The sequence below is a fragment of the Cyclopterus lumpus genome, chromosome 9, assembly GCF_009769545.1.
Source record: "Cyclopterus lumpus isolate fCycLum1 chromosome 9, fCycLum1.pri, whole genome shotgun sequence".
NCBI classification, from domain to species: Eukaryota; Metazoa; Chordata; class Actinopteri; order Perciformes; family Cyclopteridae; genus Cyclopterus; species Cyclopterus lumpus.
In genome coordinates, this window is record NC_046974.1 from 21678765 (window position 1) to 21704820 (window position 26056).

General features: G+C 45.1%; 1 protein-coding gene across 2 annotated transcripts in view; it reads left to right on the top strand.

Moving 5' to 3' along the window:
• The window catches only part of LOC117736647 (ADP-ribosylation factor-like protein 15), a 94039-nt gene that overhangs the window by 42954 nt on the left and 25029 nt on the right, over positions 1–26056 (top strand). For both annotated transcript variants that reach the window (XM_034542116.1, XM_034542115.1), the window contains exon 4: positions 6003–6211. In XM_034542116.1, the coding sequence (XP_034398007.1) occupies positions 6003–6211 (209 nt within the window). The remainder of the gene's footprint in view (positions 1–6002; positions 6212–26056) is intronic.

Consider the following 26056-nt stretch of genomic DNA (forward strand, 5'->3'; position numbering starts at 1 on the left):
GCAACCTGATCACTGACGCGTAATTGCCTTTTGTATTTGTGTAACCAGACAAGACGTCTGCTTTCCCCATTCGCTCCTCTTCCTGCGTTACTGGCATAGGGACTTCCGCAGCGCCGTTTCAAGTGCTTACTTTTCTCTGGATTTTCACAATATGTTATGAGATTCACATTTTTTTTTGGCCCTGCACCCTGAAACAAAATCTGGCTTTGGCTATGTAGAGACAATCAATCGCTGGTCTACGTATGATAAATCATTTTTTGCGAGTAGAGAGTGTCATTCTTCAGTGATACTGCTCATTTCCGATGATAAAGTGTGCTAAAGGCAGTGTGTACTACTCTGCTTGCTTTTCAGCATGTTTGCAAAAAACTTAAAACAATTATTAAATCTTAAAAAAAAAAAAGATTGATGCAATTTCCAAGATGACGTCTTAAAATAGCTTTCATTTTTTTTGGGCCGAGCAACAGTCCAAGATCCACACATTCTGATTTACTGTTGCATAAGAAAAAGGGGGGAGGAAAGGGAAAAATTAAAAGCTGGACCCAAGTAATATTTGGAATGTTTTATTGAAAAATGACTCGGAACAATTCATTGATTATAAAGTAGTTGCTGATTTCATATGTTTAACTCGTTCGAATGATCCGCTAATCGTATCAGCCCGTTAACAACTACCACTTCGGGTTTGACTCCAGATGAGTTGAAAAGCACAAAGCTAGAGAAAAGTGGACAGTTTGACAACCCAATCATAAGCGAACGGGGAAGAGAAGGCCGCATCAGTGACGAGTGGTCGCATTACACAGGCCTGGAGCAGTTGGCCGCGCATATTCATCAAACGTCTACGAAGCATAGCACATCCATAATCATAAAGTTTTATCCCCCCCAAACTTCACACCACATGTTAAACATTCATATGTTGTATGCGGCACAATAAATAAGCAGTCACACTCAGGCCGTCTTCATTTCCTAGATAGGGTTGCAAAAGGTCTCGCTTGGTGTTGAGTGAGGGAGTGGATGGGTGGGCCGTGGTGTTTTCCTCAGATCACATTCCTGTCCATTTGACACAGTTACTGATGTCACTGAGTGGGTAGTTGTGGTTTTTTTGCCGCAGTCTAATATCGTTCGAAATGTTGGAATCGCAGCATAAAATAATGTTTTCTTATGGAGGAAGCATTAAAAACATGTTAACAGCTACTCGGGGTGCAACGGATCATAAAAGTCGCGGCTTGGATCGGAGTCACGGATCGGATCCGCGCCAAAGACATTTTTTTTTCTTTTAGAGGTCCTAGATGACTTTTTTTCCCCCCTAGTTGGTGTTCATTGATGATCCATATTGGCAGATACAGATCCCTTTTGTTGTCCCGACTATTGTTTTTTTTTGCGACTGTACCAAATATAATTTCAACTGCTCAGAAGTCTAAACCATCAAAAAAGTCACCCTTATACTTTGTTATTGTCATCTGTAATGTTTTTTTTATTCATAAAAACACAATTTAAACGATAAGGAAATGAAAGATCGTATTTTATTGATTCAAACAGATCTTGTCATGAGCAGTTGTAATGATGTTTTGTAAGCTCCTTAGTGTAAATAGGTCATACTTGATCTCTTATATCTATTCATGATAATAACAGTTTGGTTTCTCACCAAAACTACATTTACAGGTTACAAGTGAACACATCATGATAACAATGAACTTTCTCCCAATACTCATTTTCACTGAACAGAGCCTGAACGCATCATCATGTAACTGAGCGGAACCACTAGCGGTGCTGCCATCCTCCGGGAGGGGCGGATCCGTACGCCTCACAGATCGCTATGGTTCCTTAATGGTCAAGTCATGCTAAAACACTTTAGTCCTCTAGTGGTCTGCTAGTGTCCAGACGTATAGATTTCTCTCTTGGGTACTATACTAGAGACGTTTGAAAGGATAACCAATTAAGAATCTTGCCCAAACAGTGGTGGTAAACGTTACGCTTTAAAGGCGTTATTCCCTCAAACCTTAAGAGAAAACACTCCATAGCTGAACTCAAACAGGGATTAAATCCAGCGTGGAACGGCAACAGATTCTGAATTCTTTGGCCAATGGTGGCCTCAGTAGACAGTTCTGTAATGCGGCCACAATAAGCAGTGAGCCACAAGAGGAAGTGATTTACAGACTACGGGCCGTTGTTCAGTTTTTATAAACCAGTTACTACATATATCAGCCAAAGGTTTCATAAGATGCACACAGGGCAATAAAAAGTGCAATAATTTCCTGATGTCTTCCGCCGAGCAATGTAGTTCTTCAGCGACACACAGCGGTTTGCCAAGATACACAGACGCAGTGGAAGGAATGCTTTAACGTTCGGAGGGCGGGGGGGATTTTTCACATTTATCTGGCTATCATCATTAATTGTGCAATTGCTGAAGTATTGTGTTTTGTGCCCTTTTATGCAGGTAATGTTGTTTTTTCCCGGCATTCACATCTACACCCATCAGTCTTGCCCCTCAAGGCCAGTAACCTTAACCCCAATGGGCTCATTAATATACCTGATGTTAGGAGAACATAAAAATAGTCCTCATGACGGTATAACCACAACCATTGGTGCTCCCGAAGCTGCGTCATCATTTTTGTCACAGTGTAGCTTGGTTCTATCGCTGGCAGTCACCAACACAACTAAAGAAAGGTGACAAACAAATCCATTCGTTAACTTCCCATAGGTAGTTGGTGGGAGTTTGTATGTATGCTCGATCTTTGTTTCTTTCTTTGTCTCTGTGTTTTTTTGTTTGTTGAATGACGGCGTAGCGTTCTCCGGACCGTTCTCTCCCAGGCAGATGGCCGGCCCTTTAAACGCTGTACGGACCACATCATCTGTTATCCTGTCCATCTCTTCAAACTACTTACCCATGCTTAGTCCACCAAGTAATTTAACATTGCAACAAAATCTGACATCTAACGGGTTCGATCATCATCAAGAACCAGAACTATCGGCGTTACAAGATCGAATACATCGTTATAAAATATTGGAAGTGTTCAGTTGTGGATTCTTCCTTTCAGGTGCATCCAACAAAGCAACTCAGAAGATTGGGCCGTACTGTGTGATATCTTTTTTTTTTTTTGGTTTAATGAGTTGACTACAGTTGACTACATATTTCCCTGATTATGTGCTTGTGTAATTACCCGAAGCTTAGTTCACGATTCACTTGGGTAATTGATTTAGCGAGAGCCATTAGTTATGTAATTCATGCCGCCAAAAACCCACATCGTGAATGAATGTGGCTTCCAACTGATGACAGGGTCAGAAAGAGACACGTCTTTCACTGCCATTATATTTTAGTTATTTTTTTACCTCACCTGCTGCACCTTTGGATAATTACATCTCAGAGAACTCTAAAAGTAGTTTATTATTTATAATGAATGTAATTACAAGCCATACATAGAGGAAGTGGCGGGGAAGTGAGCAGAAGAATGAGGTCCTCCTCGCGGTGCACCTATTTGATGAATGCCATGTTACCGGGCTGCCAGCATCCCCCGAGGACCATGACGTCACGCTTGGAAGTCCTCCCGTCAAGCCAATAGGTGGCAGAAGCCGCCAGCGGCAGCCAACGAGACGTGACGGGACATTCCACCGTTTCCAGGCAAAGATGAGAGAAACTTCCTAGTCAATCTCTCAAGTGCCACTTTGTCTGATAGCTTTCCACTCCAGTGAGAGGTGTGAGGAGAATGAGTGGGGGAGGAAAGAACGTCGGGAGGTAAATGTCACCGAGAGCACTTCGTGATGCTTTAAACATTTGCCAGCCTCGCGGTTCGTCACTTGTTCGGCAGTTACCTCGCTGTGAGCAACAATAACAAAACAACAGTTCACGAGATGGCAAAAGCAGTAACCTCACCAGACGGAGGAGGATCACTTTAGCCAGAGAAAGTACCACCTAGTAAAAACAATCAAATGTGACAGGACCCCTTTGTAGTTTTGTTTATGCGGTGCTGACAAGTTTTTTGAGCCCGTAGAACAAACATTTTGGGCGGTTTTAATGGGAAAAACATGTTCTGAGAAGGACTGCAATCAACCGAGTTAATGAAGTGTTATGGAAGAATAAGACCAGTTGACAAGATGTGATTTTTAAATCTGAAATGCAATAGCCAATACTGTGGTTTGTTTGAGATGCCTCACAAATAAGGAAAATGTCCCTTTTCGGAATGGGCAAATGAAATCAAAGCCAGATTATTGTGATTCCATGTTTGGGATACTTCTGACGTCTCACTTTTACGTCCATCTTTTGTTTTGTTACTCAATGACGGTTGTCTTGAATATCAGTAGTTTCCTCAGTAGACCAGCAGCTCAACTTGTGCTCAGTCAGCCGCGATGGATTCCAGTTGTCACAAGAGGAGCAAGATGTCCTCAGGAGCGTGAGTAACACGGAGGATGTGACTCGCGTATCATGCTTTAGCGGTGTTGAGTGAGTGTGTCGGCATCAATGGAGAGAGGGCGACAGCAGAAGCTGTCATCTGGCAGTCATTCCTAAACTTATGAAGAACCTTTTCTTTTCTTTTCTTTTTTTTAATAGTAACATAACAAGAGCTTTTTCCATAAAAAGCATTAACTACTTAAGTAAGGGTTGGAGATGTCGAGTTGAGACATAAAACAAAATAGTATCCGCTGTGAGAGCAATTTTGTTTTCTTTGACAGGGTCATGGCTATTAAAGGTTATTGCCCTGGAATTAGCCTGTTAGGAAAAGTCCTAAGCAGTGAACTGACCCCACTAAGCTCTTCTAATCGCATGGCAGTGTTTTCCTTCAGGTGAGAAATGGTTTTGTAGTTAAGGGTCAGCGTCTACCGATCCCACGAAGCAGGTGGGATTTGGCCACAACCAGAAGATGAAAAAGAGGAGTAAGCGAAAGGAGGGGCTGGCAGCGGAAGCAAAGGGAGGTGGTAGCAAAGTGGACTTACTCATTCTGTGAGCACGAAGGTCTAGCAAAGTGGACTGACTCATTCATTCTCCTCCACGAGTTACTTCCACTCACAAATAAAGATATTGTGAACCAAACATTGCGTGAGCAGAAGTTTCTCGCACACCAAAAGGAACCACATAATGTTCACTGTGAACTCACGCTGTCGGTGTGGTTTTTGAAAATCAGCCCAGGCTCCCTTCGAGTAATCCAACGAGCGTGTGTATTTACTTTGAGGAGTTTGGGGATTCACTCAGCTGTGTCTTGAGAATGACTCGTGAAGCGGATGCATTGTTAGCGTGGCCTAGCACCGATCGGTTCCGAACTCCATTCAGAAAACTAGCATTTTTAAAGTTGTTCTAATGCTGCGTTCACACGCTTTACTCGCGTGAGTTTACTGTGGTTTATTTGCGTTGTTCGCTTCATTCGCACCTTAGAGGGGGGCGTGGCTTTTCTTCGTCGTGTTACTCCGTGGAAACGTTATCATTTCCGTCATCCACTACGGAAGAAATAACCACTAGTTCTGCTTTATACTTGTTGTGGACATCCCACAAACGTAGGAATATCTAACGCCCTCGTGTTTGGGTTCTTAACATCATCCGTGGGCTCACACATGTGCTCGGTGAATTTCACCGACTACTTCTGGGTAACTTCAACTTCCAGCGCTACTAGAGTAGCAGCAGCCAGTTAGATTCACCAACGGCACGACGTCAGTGATGACGGGCGGAGCGTCTCAACGCTGATTGGCTTTCGCAACTCAGCGTCGGGCGAAATATTTAAACTTTGGCGAATGAGGCAAATTTTTTGGCTTCGCTCTATTCGCGCCGCTGGCAATCGCGTCATTTGCGCCACCCGGCGAAAATGACGCAGATCGATATTCTCAGATCGATCTCCTACAATACCAATTCTGTATTGAATGGACATGTTTTCTTGTCTTGGAGAAAGTCTATTTACAAACGGATAGTTATGAGATTATCATGTTTGTTATCATTTGTCATATCATCGTTCGCATGACAACGGTAACGTCAATTATGATAATGACTACTATGGCACATTTAATGGAATCCTATTTGTCAACAGGAGCAGACAACATCAAGAAGTATTGGAGTCGTTACTACCAGGGGTCACAGGGTGTCGTCTTCGTATTGGACAGTGCCTCGTCGGATGAGGACCTCGAGGCCGCCCGCAACGAGCTCCACTCGGCCCTGCAGCACCCGCAGCTGTGCACACTGCCTTTCCTCATCCTCGCCAACCACCAGGACAAGCCTGCAGCACGGGCGCCAAACCAGGTAACTTACGCTATGCTAATTAATTCCATCCTGTGCCCCTCTAAACGTAATTAACTTTAATTCCTTCACAAATAGGCACAACAAATTGTACATTGACACAAACATACCATGCATATACACATGGATGGCTCTTTTCATTAGCACGCTGAAATAAATATACAATTGGTCTGTTATGACTGTTAAAGAGCCAAAATGGGTGGTTTCAGAGCTGAGGTCTGACCGTGTGCTTCATAATGCCTGTTATAATTGTCTCATCATTTCATGACAGACTTCGCTACTTTCTAGTAGTAGTGGTGGTGGTGGCATGGGTGGGTTGTGAGTGAACCTGGGAGCAATGTTGTTCGAGACAACACCCCAGATCAGGCCAAACTAAAAAGGACCAGAATCTCTCTATAAATTGGTGTTTTGGGAAAAGAGAAACCTCACCTGGAATAGTGAAACCAAGGCCTCTTACTGCAGCCAGGCCTTGAAAATGAGTTTACAGCTTAGTCACTTGTGGTTGGCCTGTACCCTTTGGTCCTGTAAAGTTACATGGGGCTAAAGCCATGTGGGTTTTCCCATTCAAAAGTTAGGTGTCGAAGTCTAGTGCGTTGCAGAGTGGATGATAGGCCAAGGTGGCTATTAAAAGTGTCTTTGAGATGTGAAATATTGCCTCTCCTTTGCGGTGGAAGGGGCCAAAGCAAGTACACCATCACTTTAGCACTAGCCGATAAACCCAAATGTACTGCGTGTGTGAACTTGGAATGTCTGGCTGATACCATTTTGCATAAAGCCTCCAATTCTTCACCCCCCCCCCCCCACACACACACACACACACACACACACACAGACACACACACACACCCCCCACACCCACTGCAAGGCTTATTTTCACATCTTGTTAGAAGTTGATGATACCCAAGAGTTGTGGCCTGAAGGTCTTGGGTGCCTGTCTTGGCCTGATTACCTGCTAGTGGAACCCACTGTTGAAAAGGGAGGCTTTCAAGTTTATGAATGACAAGAATGTGGAATCCAGAGCGATTGCAGCTTCTTGTGTTGGAGAAGCAAGAACTTGGAAGGAGTGTGAGGAATTCAGTAAGACAGACTTCTGGTTTGCCTCCACACGGTTCTGCCAATCCGTCCGAGGAGTAGGGGCTTTTCAGTAGGGGAGTGGACTCAACTGGGGGGATATTACTAGACGGTGTGGAAAGAACACTTGAGCAACTTTTGAACTTAACACACTCTGTGGAGGAGGCAAAGTTGTAAGTTTGGAAGTTTTGTCTTTCTTGCTGAAAGTTACAGATAATCAGAAAGCTACCCAGGGCGACGGTCCAGGGATGTGAGATTCAAAAGGCTCTTAAAATTGTTGGACTGTGTTGGTTGATGCGCCTCTTCAGTGTTGCGACGTCGTGTGCTTAAGTTATTGGGAGGGTCGCACAATCTCAGTTATCGTCGGTTACCAGCCTTCAGACGATAAAGCCCTGGGCGCAACAGGCTATATTTCTGGGGTTCGCTCCTGGTGTAGCCGGTGGATATCATTTGCTCTCCACACAACCGTTTACCTGCATGCAACCAAAGTATGTAATTGGTCAATTTGCAAAACACAAACTGCAAAACGAAAACCAGAACACTTCAGACACAAAACTCGAGTCCCGTCGCCGACCGAATTCGCGTTTTGGATGCAGAACCTTTTCGTAGAGATCAGGTGTCACACTGCTCATCCTCCAAGTGAAATCTCAGGACGAGGTACTAGAAAGGAGGCTTCCACTGACTGAACCGTGGATACAGGATGATTCATATAAGAATAAGGATGCTGGGGTAGTGACAGAAAGAATGACTGGATGGATGCAAGTGGCAGAAATGCATTTCTCTGAGCTTTGATATAACTGCTGCTCCGTTGAATTGAAAGTTGGGCATGAGATCTTAATTCCTTTCTGGTACATCCGGCCAGTGGAGACCCCGGGGTAAAACCAATGCTGGGGGACTTTTGTATCCACCTGGTGTGGAAACGCCTCAGGATCGGGATGAATGGGGGGACTAAGATGTTCCCGGTTAAAATGATTTGGATCTGGCTGTCTCCAAAATGTAATAATTTATTTTTATTGTCATCATTTGTTGTTGTAGGACTTTGACATTCATTAGACAACACGCAGAGCATGTGCTTCCAAGATGTTTGCTTTTTATCGTTGCCGGTAAATGGGCCATGAAACTTTGGACTGGAACACAGATCCCTGATTTCTTTTTTTGTTTCCCTCATTGAAGTTTCAGATTCTCTTGTCTGGCAGGCCAACTGCTGTCATTTAATCATCAAAACTAAAGACCTATCAAGCATGGCTTTAATTTCAGTCCGATTCTAGATTATTTAAAGAAACATATGAGCTCAGAATAAAATTCTCACTCAAGTTCCAATCCATTTTTTTAATATTACACATTGTTTGTTCCAGTTGTCTCAAATAGTTGTTTTGCCACTCCACCAACAGACAGGACGTAATAGTTAGAATATAGTAGAAATGTCACGTAGTAGTCATGAAGTAGTAGGTCATGTCACCACCTCCCCTCAGGACGGAATTATTCACCACTTGTGGAGGCAGGAATGAAAAACAGCATAACTAAGGTTGTCTGTCCCACCTCCCTCTCTCTCTCTCTCTCTCTCTCTCTCTCTCTCTCACTCGCCTCCTCTTAGCTTGGCTCGCTCTATCACTCTACCTCCCATCACTGAAGGAGCTTCTTGGAGTAGGATGTTATGGATAGCATTCCCTCTGCGATGCTCGCTCATGTTTCAAAAACCTGGAACCTCACTTTCCTACGCACACGTGCACACACACACACAAATATATATACATATACACACACATGCATCATCTGCAGAGGCCTATTTAATGTTTCTGAAGGATAACAAAGATGGATGCCTGCAGAGAGGACCATCTGCGTTTCCTGGCCGGGACCACCGGTGTTGCTGCTGTTCGGTAATGGGAAGTCCGCGGTGGGAATGGCTGGGGAGACGAGTCCCGTACCCAAACCCATGACTCTACTTGAGAAGGTTTAACTTAGTTTACACTAATCAGTAGAGGTTGGTTGCGGTCGAGCACCAGCGGTTGCAGTCACAGAACCCCGCTAATCTCATTGATATTTTAAATGGAAATTGCTTGCTTCAAGCCCGACACAGCCGGTCTCATTGTTGGCCCTCATAATGCTGCCGATGGTTCCGGTCTGTTAGCGGCACACACACACACACACACACACACACACACACACTCACTCGCCACAGGTCCTATAGCGTGACGTGTCCTCTGCCACATTTGACCCGCCATTGCATCGGTCTCCGGAGGCATTGGCTCGTCTGAATTGTTTGCAAACACCGATGACACGTGAGGCCGGACTCGCGGCGCCTGGAGACCTTTGGTTTCTCGCAGCGCGTCGGGAGGGTCATTCCGGTTCATAACGATTGACTTACATAAACAGATCGGGGCGGCAGAGGAGGCCGAGGTTAGCGCCGCACCACTGGATGCCATGCTGGGCATGTGGTCCGTGTTGCTATTTTTGCATTTGTATGCAGCGTCACACTCTTTCTCACATTGAAAGAAATCCATACATGCTGATTGTATTTATTTATTTTTCCCCTATTATAATAGAGCAAATTTACATCTTCTCTCCAAAGACAGGTGGAACAACTCCAGTAAAACGTCCTATTTAGTCTTTTTTATGTGGCTGATTGTAGGTTTCAACACAAGGCTTTGAAAGATGCTTTCAGTGGTGACCGACATCCTCAATTCATTCATTTAACTCCACAGACGCTTTGATGGAGCACTTTTAACGAGTCTCTTGGTCGTCTTGCGGGCACAAGAGCGATACTCTGACTTTGTGATCCAATTTTGTGTGCGTATTTCAAATTACACGGTCATTAAGGAGCGTTACCATGCCGGCGTGTGCATATTATCATCTGACTCATGGCTGTGTCATTGACGGAGCCATGAGACACACACACACACTCAGTGTTCCATGACTCACAAGCAAAGTCCAAACAAAAATGTTCAGACCAACTCCGAAAGAAGTCACAGACTCCGCCTCTTCTCCCAAACTCTGCTTCTTTCGCAGTACTGTAAGCCATCGCCTCGAGAACCCTCGCTGGCTTCAGATTATTGGCTGCAGGTAATATCGGGTGTCGCACTGTTGAAAATTAGATTAAAACAAACGGGAACGGAAACAGTCGGCCCACTCAACCGCCGGGGAGTGCAACGGGGAAAGGCCGCAAGCAAACATTTGCTCGACATCCGCAGGGGTCTCGTGCTGGAGTATATTTTCAGTTCTCCCTGGGTTCCCCGGCAGTCGCTTCCACCTCACTTACAGAGGAGCTTTCAGCTCTGTTGCAAGACGTCGCATCTTGCAAACGTATATTGACAACGAAATATGCTCAGCATTATTTAGAGCAGGATGCAAAAAAATTTTTTTACGGGGAAAGACCCTTAAATATCAACAGCTGACTTATTAGTATATACAGCCACATTTCTGTGCCAGCAGCACCCTGTGGATAGTTCTTTTTATCTTCGTATGGTATTCTCCTGCAGAATCCACAAAATGGCAACCCCAGGTTTATTCTATTCATGTACTACGGTGTATATGTGTAAGAAGCCATCACTCGCTTCAGATTCAGACTCGCCGGTAATTCTCGTTCGCAAATCAAAAGTGAGATGCTCTTGCTGGTCTTGGTCGCCTATTCAGGCCCCGAACGTGTATTCCCAAACTTCCTGGAGAAGTTTGGGAATATTTATGTCTTCGCATTACTTATTGATGACGGTTGTCAAAATGTTCTACCGTGGAGCCCAGTTGCTTAATATTAAATGAAAGTTTCTCTAAAAGTACCAAGGTACATGTCAGAAACAGGTGGCGAACCACTCTTCGCCCCCGTGGTCTGGTGTAAGTGCAGCGCGTCTCCTCGGGCCGGGGATAAAAGCACAATTAAGGATATGCCACTTCCTATTCCCTCAAAAAAAAGAAAAAATTGTATCGGCCTTTCGGCTTGTCGGAAGCATCGCGGCGAGACCTCTGAGTGAACCCGTGAAAGTGTCAGGATTATGCACAGCGTGTCCAGCTGCAGCTACACTCATCTCACACACACACACACACGCTCGTTTATTTAGGTTATCTGGAGGGCGCGTGCCTCCACTGTGAATTACCTCTCCGATGAGTTTGTTGCACAGCTGAGGGCTATTGGGTGTATATTTTTCGGTGTATTTACGCATTTTAAAACAAAATTCAAACGTAAAACGAAGCAGAGGAGATGCTTTAATTTTTTTTCTGATACCGGAAACCTGTTTTTTTATTATTTTTTTAAGTCTGAGGAAATTAGCGTCACAGGGCGGATGCCGTCTGTTCTGTCCCAGCTGCCACGTCGACACCAGAAAACACCCATCAGTCACACTGGCCTGGCCCGTTTCCTGAATAATCTCACACGCACATGTATCCTTTAAAGGTCTCTTATAAGACGCCATATATATATACACCCAGTATGTTATGCATCTTTTTATTATTTATTAGAATTTCCATTAGCTTTTTACTAAGTAAACAAGCCCTACCGAGGGTCAGTGCACATTGCCTTGAGATGTTTTGGGCCAGTGGGAGCTACTTCACTGGGACGTTTGCTCCGCAGAGGCTTTACCCTCATTAGGTCATCAGCCGGTTAGGACGGTAACACTGTACACGTACTGTACGTCTTGGGGGGGGGCGTTTGTGCCCTGTTACATACTCAATCGGAGTGGAGGATAATTCTTGCAGTGTCCCATTGCAAAGTGGAAAACAATCCTTTTTATTCATTTTCATATATATATATATATATATTCTGCCGATATGAAGGTTATCTGAAAGTAAAATAAATGAAGAAAAGTTTGCATAACTCTAACTGCATTCGAGACATGCACACGATGAAAGCGATCTCGGATCGTCTCTCCGGAGTAAAGGTTGAAACAAGGTTTAAGATTACTGTAATCCGTAACACTTAATAAAAGAAGAAGAAAATAACCCTTTTCAGCCGGAGTCGTAACCTTTGATCCACCAGAACGATTTGCTGCTGGTTACGTCCTCGGTAATCCCCTTTTGGAATCGTTTAGACGGTTTAAGCTCCGTCTAAATGTTTATCGGAGAGGGTCAGTCTTAAATTAAAACAAAAAAGTCACGCGTGAGGTTTTTTTTGTGTGTGCACGGGAGAGAATGCTGCTGGTCTGCAGACTGCAGTGGCGTTTCAAATCAAGCAGTCAGAAGGTAAAATACGGTGATGCATATTGAAATATTAGATCTGGCACAACTATGTTCACTTCAACTGTTTCCTTTTCTTATTTGGCCTCCGTGGCTTTGGACCGTTCCTCGGCACATCCTCTCACACGTCCCACATGTGGGATTTAAAACGATGCCGTTTGTAAATACCACTGCACACATTCTACAACTGTTCTGTGGCGTATAACGTTACAACCACACAGAGAAAGCTGTTGTGCCTGTCGCCGAGGGCGTGATCTAGATTGCAAAAAAAACGAAGAAGAAGAAATCCGATTCGTGCCTGCAGAAGAACGAAATGTACCCAATACAAAGTTTTTATTGGAACATGTTGTGGATCTTTCAAAGCGACTCTTCTCCATCTGAAATCTGCAAACCCCTAAATAAGGCAGCTGCGTCCCAGGTTATTGCTGCTTGTGAAAGTTTTTTCCCCCCTTGGATGGAGCCCACATTCAGTAGGTCTGAGTTCTATTGGCGGCTCCCTCCGGCGATGACACGGTACACAAATGACGTCCCCACGCTGGTCGCCTTCTCACAGCAACCGCTCTGTTGGCAGAACAAGGCAGCCCGTTTCCTTGACACACACACACACACGGGTCACTCCTTGTTTACGGTGTCCCGTTTGTGACTCAGGGTGAGAAAAGGTGGCTGCGACGCGCAGGGGGGGAGGAGGAGGAGGGTACGCAGCTCAGCGGGCCTGTTGAGCGCCTCACTGGGGCCCTCTGTGTGCTGGTGCGAGTGTTTTTCAGGGGCAGGGCGGGTCTGGAGGAGGGCAGGAGGAAATGTGGGACAAAATTCCTCATTGACATCAATCTCCTGCCGTTGGGGGGCCCAAGGAAGCTGGGGGAGGAGCGAAGGGGAGGTCTTCCCCCCCCCCACCCCTGTTGATATAACACCTCAACAAAGCAGGTCTGTTTGGATGGATGAGACTAATGGACTGCGTCCGCGAGGGGCTCTTGTTTTAAGAAGTTGCTTGTCGGCGTTAGCAGGCAGAGGTAGAGGCTATTGGCATTTGTGTTATCTAAGGAAGAGACGGAAGCCAGATTTAAACTGACGAAGAATACCCCCAAAAAACAACAACACAATGAAGCCCTGGAGTGACTCACGGAGAAGGGGAGAGAACGGGAGGGTGATGGAGACGGGCGAGGCTGTGATAGAACTGCGTCGGCGACTTTGGAGACAGAAGCATTGAAACATGCGGTCAAAGTCCCCAAATGACTGAACAGGAAAAGCATGCTCTCTTTCACACTCCCAATCCGTCACACACACACACACACACACACACACACACACTCAAACTACAGTCCCCGCTATGCTTTAGTCCATTGTTGGGGAGAAAAGGTGCCTGGTATGAATTTGAAGCACATCTGTTTCCAGTGTACCAACAGCCCAACGTGATGCTGCTTCATGCATCGCGACAAGGGTCCCACCGCACAGAGCGCGCAGCGTCACGCGCTCACACGGACCTTCTTCTGTGCACCGCCAGCGAGAGGGAGTCGAGCGGAACGCGTGGAAAAAAGGCGGGCCTCGACGCGCAAAGTCTCGCCTCGAAACATCCGACTCTCGGTCGTCTCGATTTCCGTAAAAAAAAAAAAAAAAACTTGTTTTCACCCCCCGTCCTCCGCCAGCGATCGTTTGTCTCTGTCAAAGCTCGGCACATTGATGACAGACGGACACGCGCGGGCGCGTTGACGCAGACATTGTTTTGATCCTAGGAGTCATTTTCCCTCACACACACACACACACACACACACACACACACATGTCTGATGAGAACATCTCCTCGTGTAATAAGCTTATTTTCTGCGGCGGGTCAAGGGGGCGGAAAAAGCCCCCGCCCCCCACCGCGAGTGTTAAACCCTAATTTCTTCTCATGCTTTTCATTTCCCTCACGACAGCACCCAGTGCCTGGATTGCTCTCTCAGACGTGTAGTCGGCTTCGGAGCGTCTAAACTATATTCTGTGTTGTAACACTTACATGCTGTGTATGTCCGAGTGTGTCAGAGGGACACGCACCCGAGGAAGAGGAGGGGGTGGTGACAGACAATTCAAGGCAGCATTACACATCACCCCCTTTTTCTCGCATTTTGGGTTGTTCTTTTTGGTTGGCATTCATTCATCTCCAAGGCCCCGCTTACCCTGAACCCAACACACAACTCCTCCCAGAACATTGTGGTGAAATACTGGATATTAACTGTAATCGTTGCTTGACTCTAGAAAGTATATCCCTTGATGCTAAATGGTACAACTCCTGCAGCAGTATTCTCACATTTTTAAAAAGACTGCTCGCTCCAGCATGTGAAAACGTGTAGCCCGACTCACTGGAAGGCATGTTTCTTCTGTAAGGGAACAGCCATCGCCAAACCCCACAGCTGAGTGCTGTTTTTTTGGGCCTGTTTCTGTTCTCTTGTGGTCCGGAGGAATGTGACTCGCTCAGTGATGGAAAACCAACAACCAACCAAATGCAAGGGGTCTCAATCGACCAATGCATGTGTCCCCCTTTTCCTTCACAATAGAAATCAGAGAGCACTTGCACGGCAGCGGGGATAGATCACCGTATGACAGGTGTGACTGCATGTTTTTGCAAAGTTGTTATTAATGGACCCATCGTGTGAAGGTTTGTACTTCTACATGCCTCTTTTGCCTCTTTTCTATCTATGCTTCGCCAATGTCACACATTGTGATGACGCGTATTCAAATAAACATGTTTTTGTTCTATAGCTGGACCCCTGTCCTTTCACCAATGCCATTGGTTGATTTAGCTATTTCCACACCTATTTAATGGAGACGCCCCGATCCGAGATCGGCCAGTGACAGCGATAGGTGAGGCCACCGCCAGAGAATGGTCGGGTCACGGTGGAGGGAAGGAGTCAGCCAGCCTTTTTGTCTTCATTATCGGGCTTCCTGAAATAAAGTGGGAGGAGTTGGGGGGGTCACTGGGGGCCCCACGTTTGATCATTGATCTCCATGACCCCATTTGAAGGGTTTTAATCTTTCGGGTTTGACCTCTTCGAGGATATTTCTTTTGCCGTTTTTGTTGACTGGGAACTATCTAGCGAGTAAGGATGCGGCGGGGGTGTTTTTTTTTCACCCGAGCGGAGATACAGGAGGGGGGTTGGGGGTATAATGAGCCAGCCAAGAAGGTGCATTGATGCTACGTGTGTGCACATGCACAAGTCCACGCATACAAGCTTTTTTCTGACTGCTTAACCACAGATACTCACACATCAGTACATAGTGCCATCAAAGTTTATACAGGCCTAGCTCACCCACGCTTGAGGTTTTGTTGTCTCGCACAAACATGTCTCTTCTGTTTTTATTGACAAATTCCTGGTATAGATGGATCTGCATCATGTTGTTTGGACAAATATGCGTCCACTCCTTCCTCCCACCCCCTTCTCTTTACTTTGTTTCAAAACACTGTAGTAGTAGTAGTTGTAGGAGTCCTGATACAACTTAAAGGTACAGCTGCATGTCCCAGTCGGGTCGTGGATATCCAGCTGGTAGAATGGCTAAAGAAGATTTAAGGCTAACTTTCCTCCAGGCTCTGGGCCTCAAGTGTCCCGAGGCACTGCTCTCCATGACAATAAGAGGATAATGCCGTCTGCGTCTTCGGGGCTCAAACCGAGTGTTGTGACAAGACGGCCCAGACTGGACCCTTTCACATACATCCACGCCACGATTGAGCCGCTCCATGCACTAAACCTTCGGCATTGTCCATATCAGTGATGGGGATAATGGACAATGGCCTGTGGGGAATACAAATATAATATTTGTATTTCCTTCGTTGTGTATTTAGTTATGCAAAGGTCAATAGTGATAATGAATTTCTTTCATTTAAAGCCTCTCACAGTTTGTATTAATTCTTATGGATCTATTAGTCAAGAGTATTTAAAAACACATTAAAGGTGCTTTATACGAGATGGTCAGACCAGACAAACAGAGGAAGAAATACTTCATTATCTGCTCAGGTAGACAATACTCCACTATACCTTTACATTACAAATAGTTGGTTGCTGCTATATTAATGCTCTGAATCCTGTATCTTGCACCTTTTGATTGGTCAACGAGTGGTCGGAAACAATACGCAGACTTTTCCTCAAGAAAGCACATTGACGACATGACGTGTCGTATCTGGATGAGATTTAAGACACTTTAATTTACACTTAGTCATATATATGCGTCTCTGTTTGCCAGATCACAAATCTGATTACAAAACACCAGAATAAGAATACCGTACTTTAGCTAAAACAATAATCGTTTAGCAGCCGGTGGCGAACCCAAACATGTGAATCGCTTTAATTCATGTTCTGCGAGTGAGTTTGTCTTTCCAGGCTCTAACACACACCGATGGTTCAGCGTCGAACTGATCACGGATCAGACCAATGCTACAGCAGCTTGGTGTGCCTTGTATTGTATACACAATGTGACTACAAGTGTACATGAGGTCCATACTGTAAGTAACAGGTCTGCCTTATTTACCAGTGAATACCAAAACATGTTGATGCGATTTCAAGCTGTCCGGCAAATAGAACCATGTGGCACAGCCTTTAGCGTTATGTAAGACATTTATTATGGAAGTAACTACGTATTATGGACCTGACCCTGATGGGACCATAGACTGTGTACAAGAAGTGGAGGTAGTCATTGTGACGTCACTCGTTGGTTTGTGCACCTCTGTTGTGAAGCCTCAAGTTCGGCAAATCTTACCGCCGCCATCTTGAAATAAAATTAAAAAAATGTTTGCATCCGATGGACAGAGGTGACCATATTTGGAATGCGGAGGACCCCGGGGACAGCTCTGGTAGCAGCAGTGACCTGTCAATCACAATAAGCCCACCCTAAAGCATCCCCTGCTTTATGTTCTATTTGACTCTAAATAGACCATAATATATGAAATCATGGTTTATTGAAGAATACTTGAAACTAGAGATTGAGACCATGAACTAATGTGTATAATGTTTACTGACGGAATAAATCCAGAGAGAAGTAGTCTCTTTTTCTCATAGACTTCTATACAATCTGTGTACTTTTTGCAGCTGGAGGAGTCGCCCCCTGCTGGTCAGTAGAGAGATTACAAGTTATAAGACACTTCTGCATTGGCTTCACTCAGCAGAACCGGAGGTTGCCTCCGGGTTGGGCCACAAGATTTCCCCATTACCTTGAGTTATTGTTGTTACAAAAACAGCTGTAAACAGTGAGTCAAATCCAACGTTGTTGTTGCAGAGCAAAAGACCATCAGGCACTGGGGATCAAGAACATTTAGTACAATTTTGAACGCACTCTTTCCTCTAGCAGACTGCGGATGATGTCATTGTTTGTTACTGATTTCCCAAGCAGTCTTTCGTTCAAGATCCTGATTAACATCCAAGGGTTGGAGCAACCGACCGATTCAGGTGGTCCATTGGATTTGATTACAGGGAGTAATGCACACACAATTGCTTTGGAACCAGTTTTGTGCCTAATGACTTCTGAGAAAAGAATAATTTTCAGCCTTTTGTTTGTTTGATTCATGTGTTGTCGGCATAGATCACATTTTTGTAGTACACTTTATTAAGGTCACTGTGTTTTCCTCTCTTTTTATCTGGTCCTTCCCAGTGCAATTAGCGGCTGACGATGGGGTGTTTATTTCATGTGGATCGCAAAAAACATCGGCATGTTTTCCGTGAGGAGAAGTAACCCCTGCGACAGGTAGAATAAAGCGAGACAGGACTGTTTTAATTTGGTATTCAGGCCGGACGACTAAGTCGCTCTTTTAACTTGTCTCCTCCGCAAGACCTCCAGATGCGCCCGGGTGTTTGTCAGACAAGGTGTCTCGCTCCAACACGCCCCGCGCGGCCACGTGCAGACGTGATCCGAGCGGCCTTGTTTTACACCAACAAACCTTTCCGCCGTAATCTCCCTTTCCTCGCCGTGTCACACTACTACACACACTCCCACACACGCCATGGTGTTATGTGGTCAATTCGCTTCTCGCCCTCAGGAATCCAGCTGCGCCACACACACACACACACACACACACACACACACACACAGACAGACACAGACGCTGTGGTCTCCCTCTCCTTTACCATCCTCAGCTGGAAAGCTTTAAAAAAACGAACTTGCACAAGACCCCTGGGAAGGGAAACCGTGGAGAATGGATTTGATGTGAAGAGGAAAACCACAGCGCTGGGTGAATTGTGATAATGACAGACGGAACACTTCCTGGCTTCTTGTTTTGAGGGGAGATACTGATCTCAGGGCGGTGTTACCTAAGATGCTCAGAGTAGCCGCGGAGATTGCAATGCTCGGCGAAGCGGAGGGGAAGGCGAGAGGGCCAAGGAAACACAAAAGCTGCAAATGAGAACGGTATTGTGGCAGGACGTCAGTGCCCCTGACCCCCCCCCACGCACACACCCCCACGCCCCCTTCTGCTTATCTCGCTGCCCATCGTCTGGGGCTCTTTTATCGGCACACCAATTGTATCCAGGCCACTGGGTTTTTGTGTGTAGCTCTACTTGGTAGGTGTGCTCGAACAAAGTCTGTTGTGTCCGTGATGAGGAATTGACGGACAGTTCAAGCGCCCTTTTTCATATATTCCACTCATACTGGCTTCAACAGTAAGGTCTTGCTCTTAGACCTGCGAAGCAAACATGGTTGATTGCGGCCTGATTTTGTATCTCTGTCAAGCACCCCATCATCAAGATATGTAGGGGGTACCTTCTCTTTCCAGTACGTCTATATTATCAGCGTCCCCGTTTGTGATTGTTGTCCATAGCTATATTTAAGCGTTAAGTGCGGAAGTCTATTGGATAACCACAAAGGGACTTTGACTGCTGTTTGGCTCTTCTTAGTAGTCAGACTCTCTCTGTGGACCTGAAAGGGAAAACTAAACCCCAGAGTTTTGGCTCAAGTGCCTCTGCCCTGAAAAAAAGAGGGGAGAGGGGCTAAAAGATGGGCCCAGTCGCTTCAGTCCTGCTCGGCTCATTTACCTTTTCTTCCTTTTCTGTGGACTTGAAATCAAGCCAGCAGCGCACTCAGAACCGGGTGAATCTGAACTTTCCTACGCTGTGACAAGAGTGTGTGGATGAAGCATTGATTTGTTTAGTTTTGCTCATTTAGCAGCTGGCTAGCAAACGCACCACGCCCACTTAGCAGACAGTTCCGTTTCAAGCATTCAAGGAGCTCTTAGCATCTTTGTTGTAGAGCATCATTGTGTATATGCTACAACGATTAGCTCTCGCAATTAACCCCAGAGACAAGCATAAGTGATCCAACAGGCTAATTGGAATCAGGCAATAGCTAAAATTATATTGCAATAGTTGCATTTCAACCCGTAAAGGGTTCTAAATGAGTATCGATAAGGTCCAGTTAGCGGTTCCATTAATAGTACTTTAGAACATGCGGAATGAGATCTCCGCGGCAAAAAAAAGCAACGTAACACACAGTGTTTCGGGCTCAGTAGACCATGAGACACACATCACGTCAGAGCGGACAAAAAGATCAAAAGTAAGTTTACATTTCACTCCGGTAGATGCTCATAACTCTCGTTGTCACAAATGCAATGAAACCCTCACACGTAATGGGGCAATCCATCAAAACATCTGGCAAACAAGCAGAACATCAGTCTGCAGAAATGCTCAGTTTTCAGCCGTTTTCAACGTTAGTGATGTCATATGGAGTTTGATTATAAGAACAGGCTAATACATGAAAGCTTGCTAATACATTTCGCTACTCAAGAAATACTTTTTGTTTTCCAACAAGAATAATAAAGCAATGTTGATTTTTTTCTTCATTCATTGTCTCTTTTTTTTCTCACACAAAATAATCAAAAGGAACCAATGAGGAACTTACAGTAACCAATAAGCAGTATTGATTCATTGTTGAGTACTAGTATCTAGTAAAATGCGAACGATACCCATCCCGATTAGAGGGCCGGCGCTATGCATATTTATACTACAATAATAAAAATGAAAATACACACTAAAATATCAAGATTAAGGCCCGAATCCATCAGAAAAGCAGCCACATACATTGGTTTTCAGCTGAAAAAAGTGTTTTAGGGATTCACTTACTCTTTAAGATTCAGGGTTATAGATATAGAAACATTTGAGTGGCACGCTGATGTTGCATTAATCATTTTTTGTGAAGTCACCAGTGTTCTCTTTAACAGGCACAGGCCCTGATAATGGATCAAACATCTGTCCAACATTGAGTGGCCTGTCGGCATGATGCAGGTAGCAGGGCTATATTATCCTCCCGTGTACTGCCGCTGGTGTATCCTTTCTTTCCCAAGCTGATTTCCAATGCACGCCGCACACACATTGCCATAATGATGCTCTGCACTCTGTCCGAAGCCTCCGCGTTTCAGCGTCTGCATTCCTTCATGGCACAACCACCTCCAGATGTTACCCCCCTGTACAGTACCCATGTACGCATTTCTTTTTTGGAGAAACGGCTGGGAAGCCCCTTTGCTTGGGCTGGATTCCTCTCCATAAAGCCACGTTAGTTGCAAGTGTTTTCATCTCTTCAAAAGACTTCGACATGGGAGCCCCCCCCCCCTTAATGGAGCATTCTGGATAAAACATTAAGGGAGCGGGGGCCTCGCAAACAAACTCGCTCCCAGCCCTAAAAGGACGAGTGACAGCTCGAGATATATGGCGGTGTAGATTTCTTAAAGCCAAGGGAAGGACATAACGTGTCCATCACAAGAAGGAATGCCCTCTGAAATGCATTAGTCACCATAAATTAACGTAATGACTGCAAGTTTTTCTAATCAAATAAAACTCCACTTGATTCTAACTTTAGAATCCCCCTTTGTGATTAACTACAGCTATGACCAATGTCAGGAAGTGCAGCCTTTTCTTTCCTCCTGCTACATGATGGACTTGTTTTTTGTCGTTGCTTTCATTGTGCACACGGTATGCGTTTTTTCCGAGAGTCACCTCCTCGCCTCCCCGCTCCGTCCTGCAACCAACTTACCCCCTGCGATGAGCAGACGTGACTGATCTACGAGCTTGTCAGGTACCATCAGTGCAAAGCCGGAGCCATGTGACGCCAATGGCGGCTTGCCAAAAGCTAATTGTGCTAATTGGCGAGCGCCAATCCCGTAACGAGGCTTTGAGGGGCGACCCGCCGGCAGAGATGAAAGCGCTCAGATTTGTCTTGTGTCAAGGACTTGCGGGTAATCGCCACGTCCATTGACCTTTGGGCCAGGAGGGCAGGACCGCTGCGGCCTGTGTGTGTGTGTGTGTGTGTGTGTGTGTGTGTGTGTGTGTGTTTGTGTGTGACAGGGGACCAGATTTGGAGCATCCACCCACAGGGTCTTTCCAGACATCAGTCTCTGGAGAGGGAAGACAACATTATTACAGCTCGTATTAGAAACTCACAATTTATCCTTAAATCCCTAAATGTGCTGTAGATTTTCATTATTTTTGGGACGGTTTCCTCAACGTCTCTAAAACACGGGCCTGGCCGTAAACCTGAGTTGTGTGTATCTAAAGCCAGCCCCATGCTTAGGTCTGTGGAAAACAGTGGAGTATATATAATCCAGTCTCAGGACTGATAGATGAGCCCACAAACCAGACAGAAACTCTCCCAAGGGCTTTAACAGTCACCAGGTCATTTTACTTTTGCAGCTTTAGTCGTCTGATAGCCTTAGCTTGGGGGTGGAGGATGGAGGGGGGAGGGTGGGTGTTTGGTGTAGGCTGTCTACGATGGAGAATCGGTTTAAAAAGAAAAAAAACGAGCAACATATGCCTCGGTTTGCTCCGACAGCGTTTTTTCAGTTGTCTCGAGCTCATTCTGACAGGAGTAACATCTTATTTCCAGAAATCCTTTAGCCAGTTTTCATACCATCTGGGAACCTGTTACGGGGTTTTTATTTTCACAGCACTCGTGTAGATTTGTGCAGGAGTTCTCGTCTGTCGGTTGAGCGCAAGACAAAATGCTGTCTGATCGTCTCTGTCTCAAAGAAAATTCTGACACAATTCGGCACATCACAGATTTGTGATCCAACAGAGCATCCACTCTGTTGAGCATCCAATCATCTCATGACATCAGAGTACATATTTAAACATATAGTGTATGCCGGAAGTGGAAGGGTCAACGGTTTCATGACTAAGAACTGCAGCTTTAGGCTTCAGGTGAGCTGTGACAGGTTTTTTAAATAGTTTTTTGTAACTCTTGTTAGGCAACCTGATTGCTTGTCAGCTTTGGTAGATACAGTGCCAAACACACACACACACACACGCCACACCACACCACGTCCTGCTTCTCATCAGTTCTCTTCAGCCACTCGGATATTCTGGGACGGATTACTCTCGGCTTCCCCGATAGCGGGCAACCCAGATCCCAAATAGCAAGGTATGACATCGCATGAAGTCTGGGTGTCGCTTGTGTTGTCGGCGTTGCTGATGAGCTCCACAATGTCCGACACCTCCTACTCCACCCCTTGAAAGTGTATTCAGATTAGGGTTGCAAAATTCCAGGAATATTCAAAGTTGGAAACTTTCCACGGGATATATACGATATATAATTAACAGGAATAAACTGAAAATGTTGGGGTAATTTAACTGTATTTACCTTGTCATAAGCATACATGCATGCAAACATTTATAATACAACTTTTAAAAATGACATTGTTGACTTTTTTTTGTGAGTAGAACTTTATTCTTTCATCGAACAACAAAAACATGAACGTTGAATAAAAAAGGTGTATTCCCTATGATCACCACCCCCCAACCCACATTTGTTTCCCTGAATCTAAATGCTTTCTTCCTGGACCTCATCAACGTCCTCCTCACTGCTGTAAAGTTAGTCCACTGTATACAAATAAACTTGGTATTAAAATGAACATGGCTTCAGTTTAAGTAATCAATATGCTAGGTAATGACAAACAGTGTTGGGAAAGTTCACTTTCTACATTAACTAGTTCAGTTCATAGTTCACACATTTTAAAATAGTTCATAATTCATAATTCAACATTTTGAACTAAGTTCACAGCTCCAAAAAATGAACTAGTTCAGTTATTTTTTTCAATATGTTGTGAGCTATGATCGAAATCTCTATCTGTCTGCAATACCGCTCTTGGCCTCTTGGCCTCTAGGCATAGGGCTGAAACGTTCAGAAGCAACACTGATGACAAAGACGTTCAAAAACAACAGAACGTTTTATGTTTATGTTTCTGGCAGACAATGTTCCCAACCAGCTGCATTCAGGGTCCAGCTGAGCTCGGCGTGCATAGTCTTGTTCTCAACTACATTTAAGTTCCCTGTTACATGCTTTTGCAAAAAAACGTAGGCACATATTTTTTTTTTTTTAAATTCCCGAGCTAAAGTTCCCGTGGAAACTTTCCGGAAATTTACCGGAAACTTTCCGCCCCTTTGCAACCCTAATCCAGATCATATCTCTTTCCATGTGCAACCCCTGCAATGTAGGTGGTATTATACTCTGGTTTACTGTATTATACTGGCCCTTATCCAGAGGGTTTTTGTTGTGGCTCAATGTACTTTACAGTATTTGATTGAAAACATGTCACATTTCATCACACATTAAATAAACCTCAACTGTCTGATCCGAAGTTTTGCTCTGGTTTCGAATGATTTAATTCAATATCGCATCTAAGTGATAGAAATGAATTTTACTGGTTCCCTTTGTGCCGTAATCAAGTGTGAAATACGATATTACCTCATTATAGGAGATTTATTCTGTATACCTGAGTTGAATAATGTCTGCAACTTGATACACCCCCTTTACCCCGTATCCATTCATCCACATAATACAGTCATTAAGACACACAAGGTGTTTACACTCGACTGGAAGGGGCAATGATTATATGTAAAAAAAATAAATGTAACAAAGCAGAAGACGCAACAATAAGTCGAGAGAATTGTGCTGAATTGAAAAGCGACATCAAACCCACCTCCACTGGTACACCAGTGACAGCTTGTGTCGGAGGGGTTAAAATGTGTGCCAGAAAGCGAGCGCATGCACAGAATACTTGGCAAGTCACCCGTCCCCAGTGCAGTGTAGCTACATGAACATGTAAACTGTCTGAGTTTTACAGACATGGCTGCAGGGCAGAAGGAATTACACTGTCACACAGAGGATATGGAGCTGCCGTGATATCCTCCTGGCACATAGTTGAAGACCATCCAGGTGGAAATTGGTGTGCTCTCTGCCAAGAGAGAGGTGAAGGGAATAGAGGTAGTTGCGTGGGAGGCGCTGCATCGGCATCAGCAAGCGGCCGTCTTTCCGGGGCTGGGCAATACATGTCGACAGAGACAGATTTCGTCATAGCTTGTGGGTATCGTGATGTGGCGCAAATGTCGTCTCCCTCGCTTTTTAAAGTGGCTTTCTGAACCACCGTTCCGAACGGACCTGGTTGCTCTACTCTGCTTGGCTTTACCCACTTTGTCATTGCATCCACTTTACTGGTGGATATTTGTTGCATTCTGTAAACGGTTTGTAAAAGCATCAATGGTCAATTTTGCACACGGCTACAACACAACCGGACATATCACTATCCTCTTCTGCAGTTGGGCTCAATGGTGTTGTTGTATCTCTGTCATGCTGTTGAATGGTTTCATGTATATATCATCTATGTAGAGAGCTGCAGCCACGAGTCCTAAAACCCAGAAACGGGTTTTGCAGTTTGTCCTTCCCGTTCCCTCGTCTCAAAGTCAAGTTTTTTTAGTTTTTTTAATGGGTTTTTGGTTAGATGCCTGAAAAAAAGGGCATTTAATAAATTGTTTACATTTTCTTTGACAACATAAAATAGGTCAGTAAATACCCCTCTCGTGTCGCCACGCCGACCGGTCCACCTTCAGCTTGGTGCCGGGTGACGTGAAGGGTAGGGTGCAAGGGTTAGCAGGTGAAGGCGATTTTGAAGAGGTGGGTTTTGAGGGCTTGCTTGAATGATGATAGGGTGGGAGTCTGATTAAAAGTGGACTGAGCAAAAAAGCAGAAGTAACACTGCCATATTACTGAAGCCAAACTAACACCGTCTCAAACGAAGCAGAAGCTCGTGCTTGAGCCTCCTCACTAAATGGGACTTCTGATGGATTTCAGTCTCTCCGGCTTGTCTGTCAAAAGCGGCATTCTTCCATCCTCACTGCAGACAGCCGCGGCCACCCCGTCTGCAGACGCACAACAAGGCCCATTTTAGAACTCATTTAAAATTGTCTACAGAAAATGGAGATGTGACAGATGTGACAGATTTGGAACCCAGGCGTCCTGATCCCGCCTGGGTACGCTTTTTTTCTTTTTTGTCAAAGCCGCGGCATTATTATCTCATCCATTCTTCTAGCGAGATAACACACAAAGTGCTGAAGGGGGTGGTGGGGGTGGTGGCGGGGTTTCTACCCATCGTGTGTCTTCGCCATTAACCCAGCCCCCGCCTCATTTCCAGCCGGTGAATAGGTTGGGCCGGTCTGCGTGGCGTAGGTTTTTGATTACAAACCATTTGAAATGTGCCTGTGCTCTGTACTCTCTAACACACTTTCCGTGTGGTCTACTTCCATGTGTTCTGTTGCTTTCATCGGGCCAGTACACATGGACCCCTGGGACTTAAACGCGAGCTGTGTCTGGATATGCTATTTGTATAATCATTAATCCAAC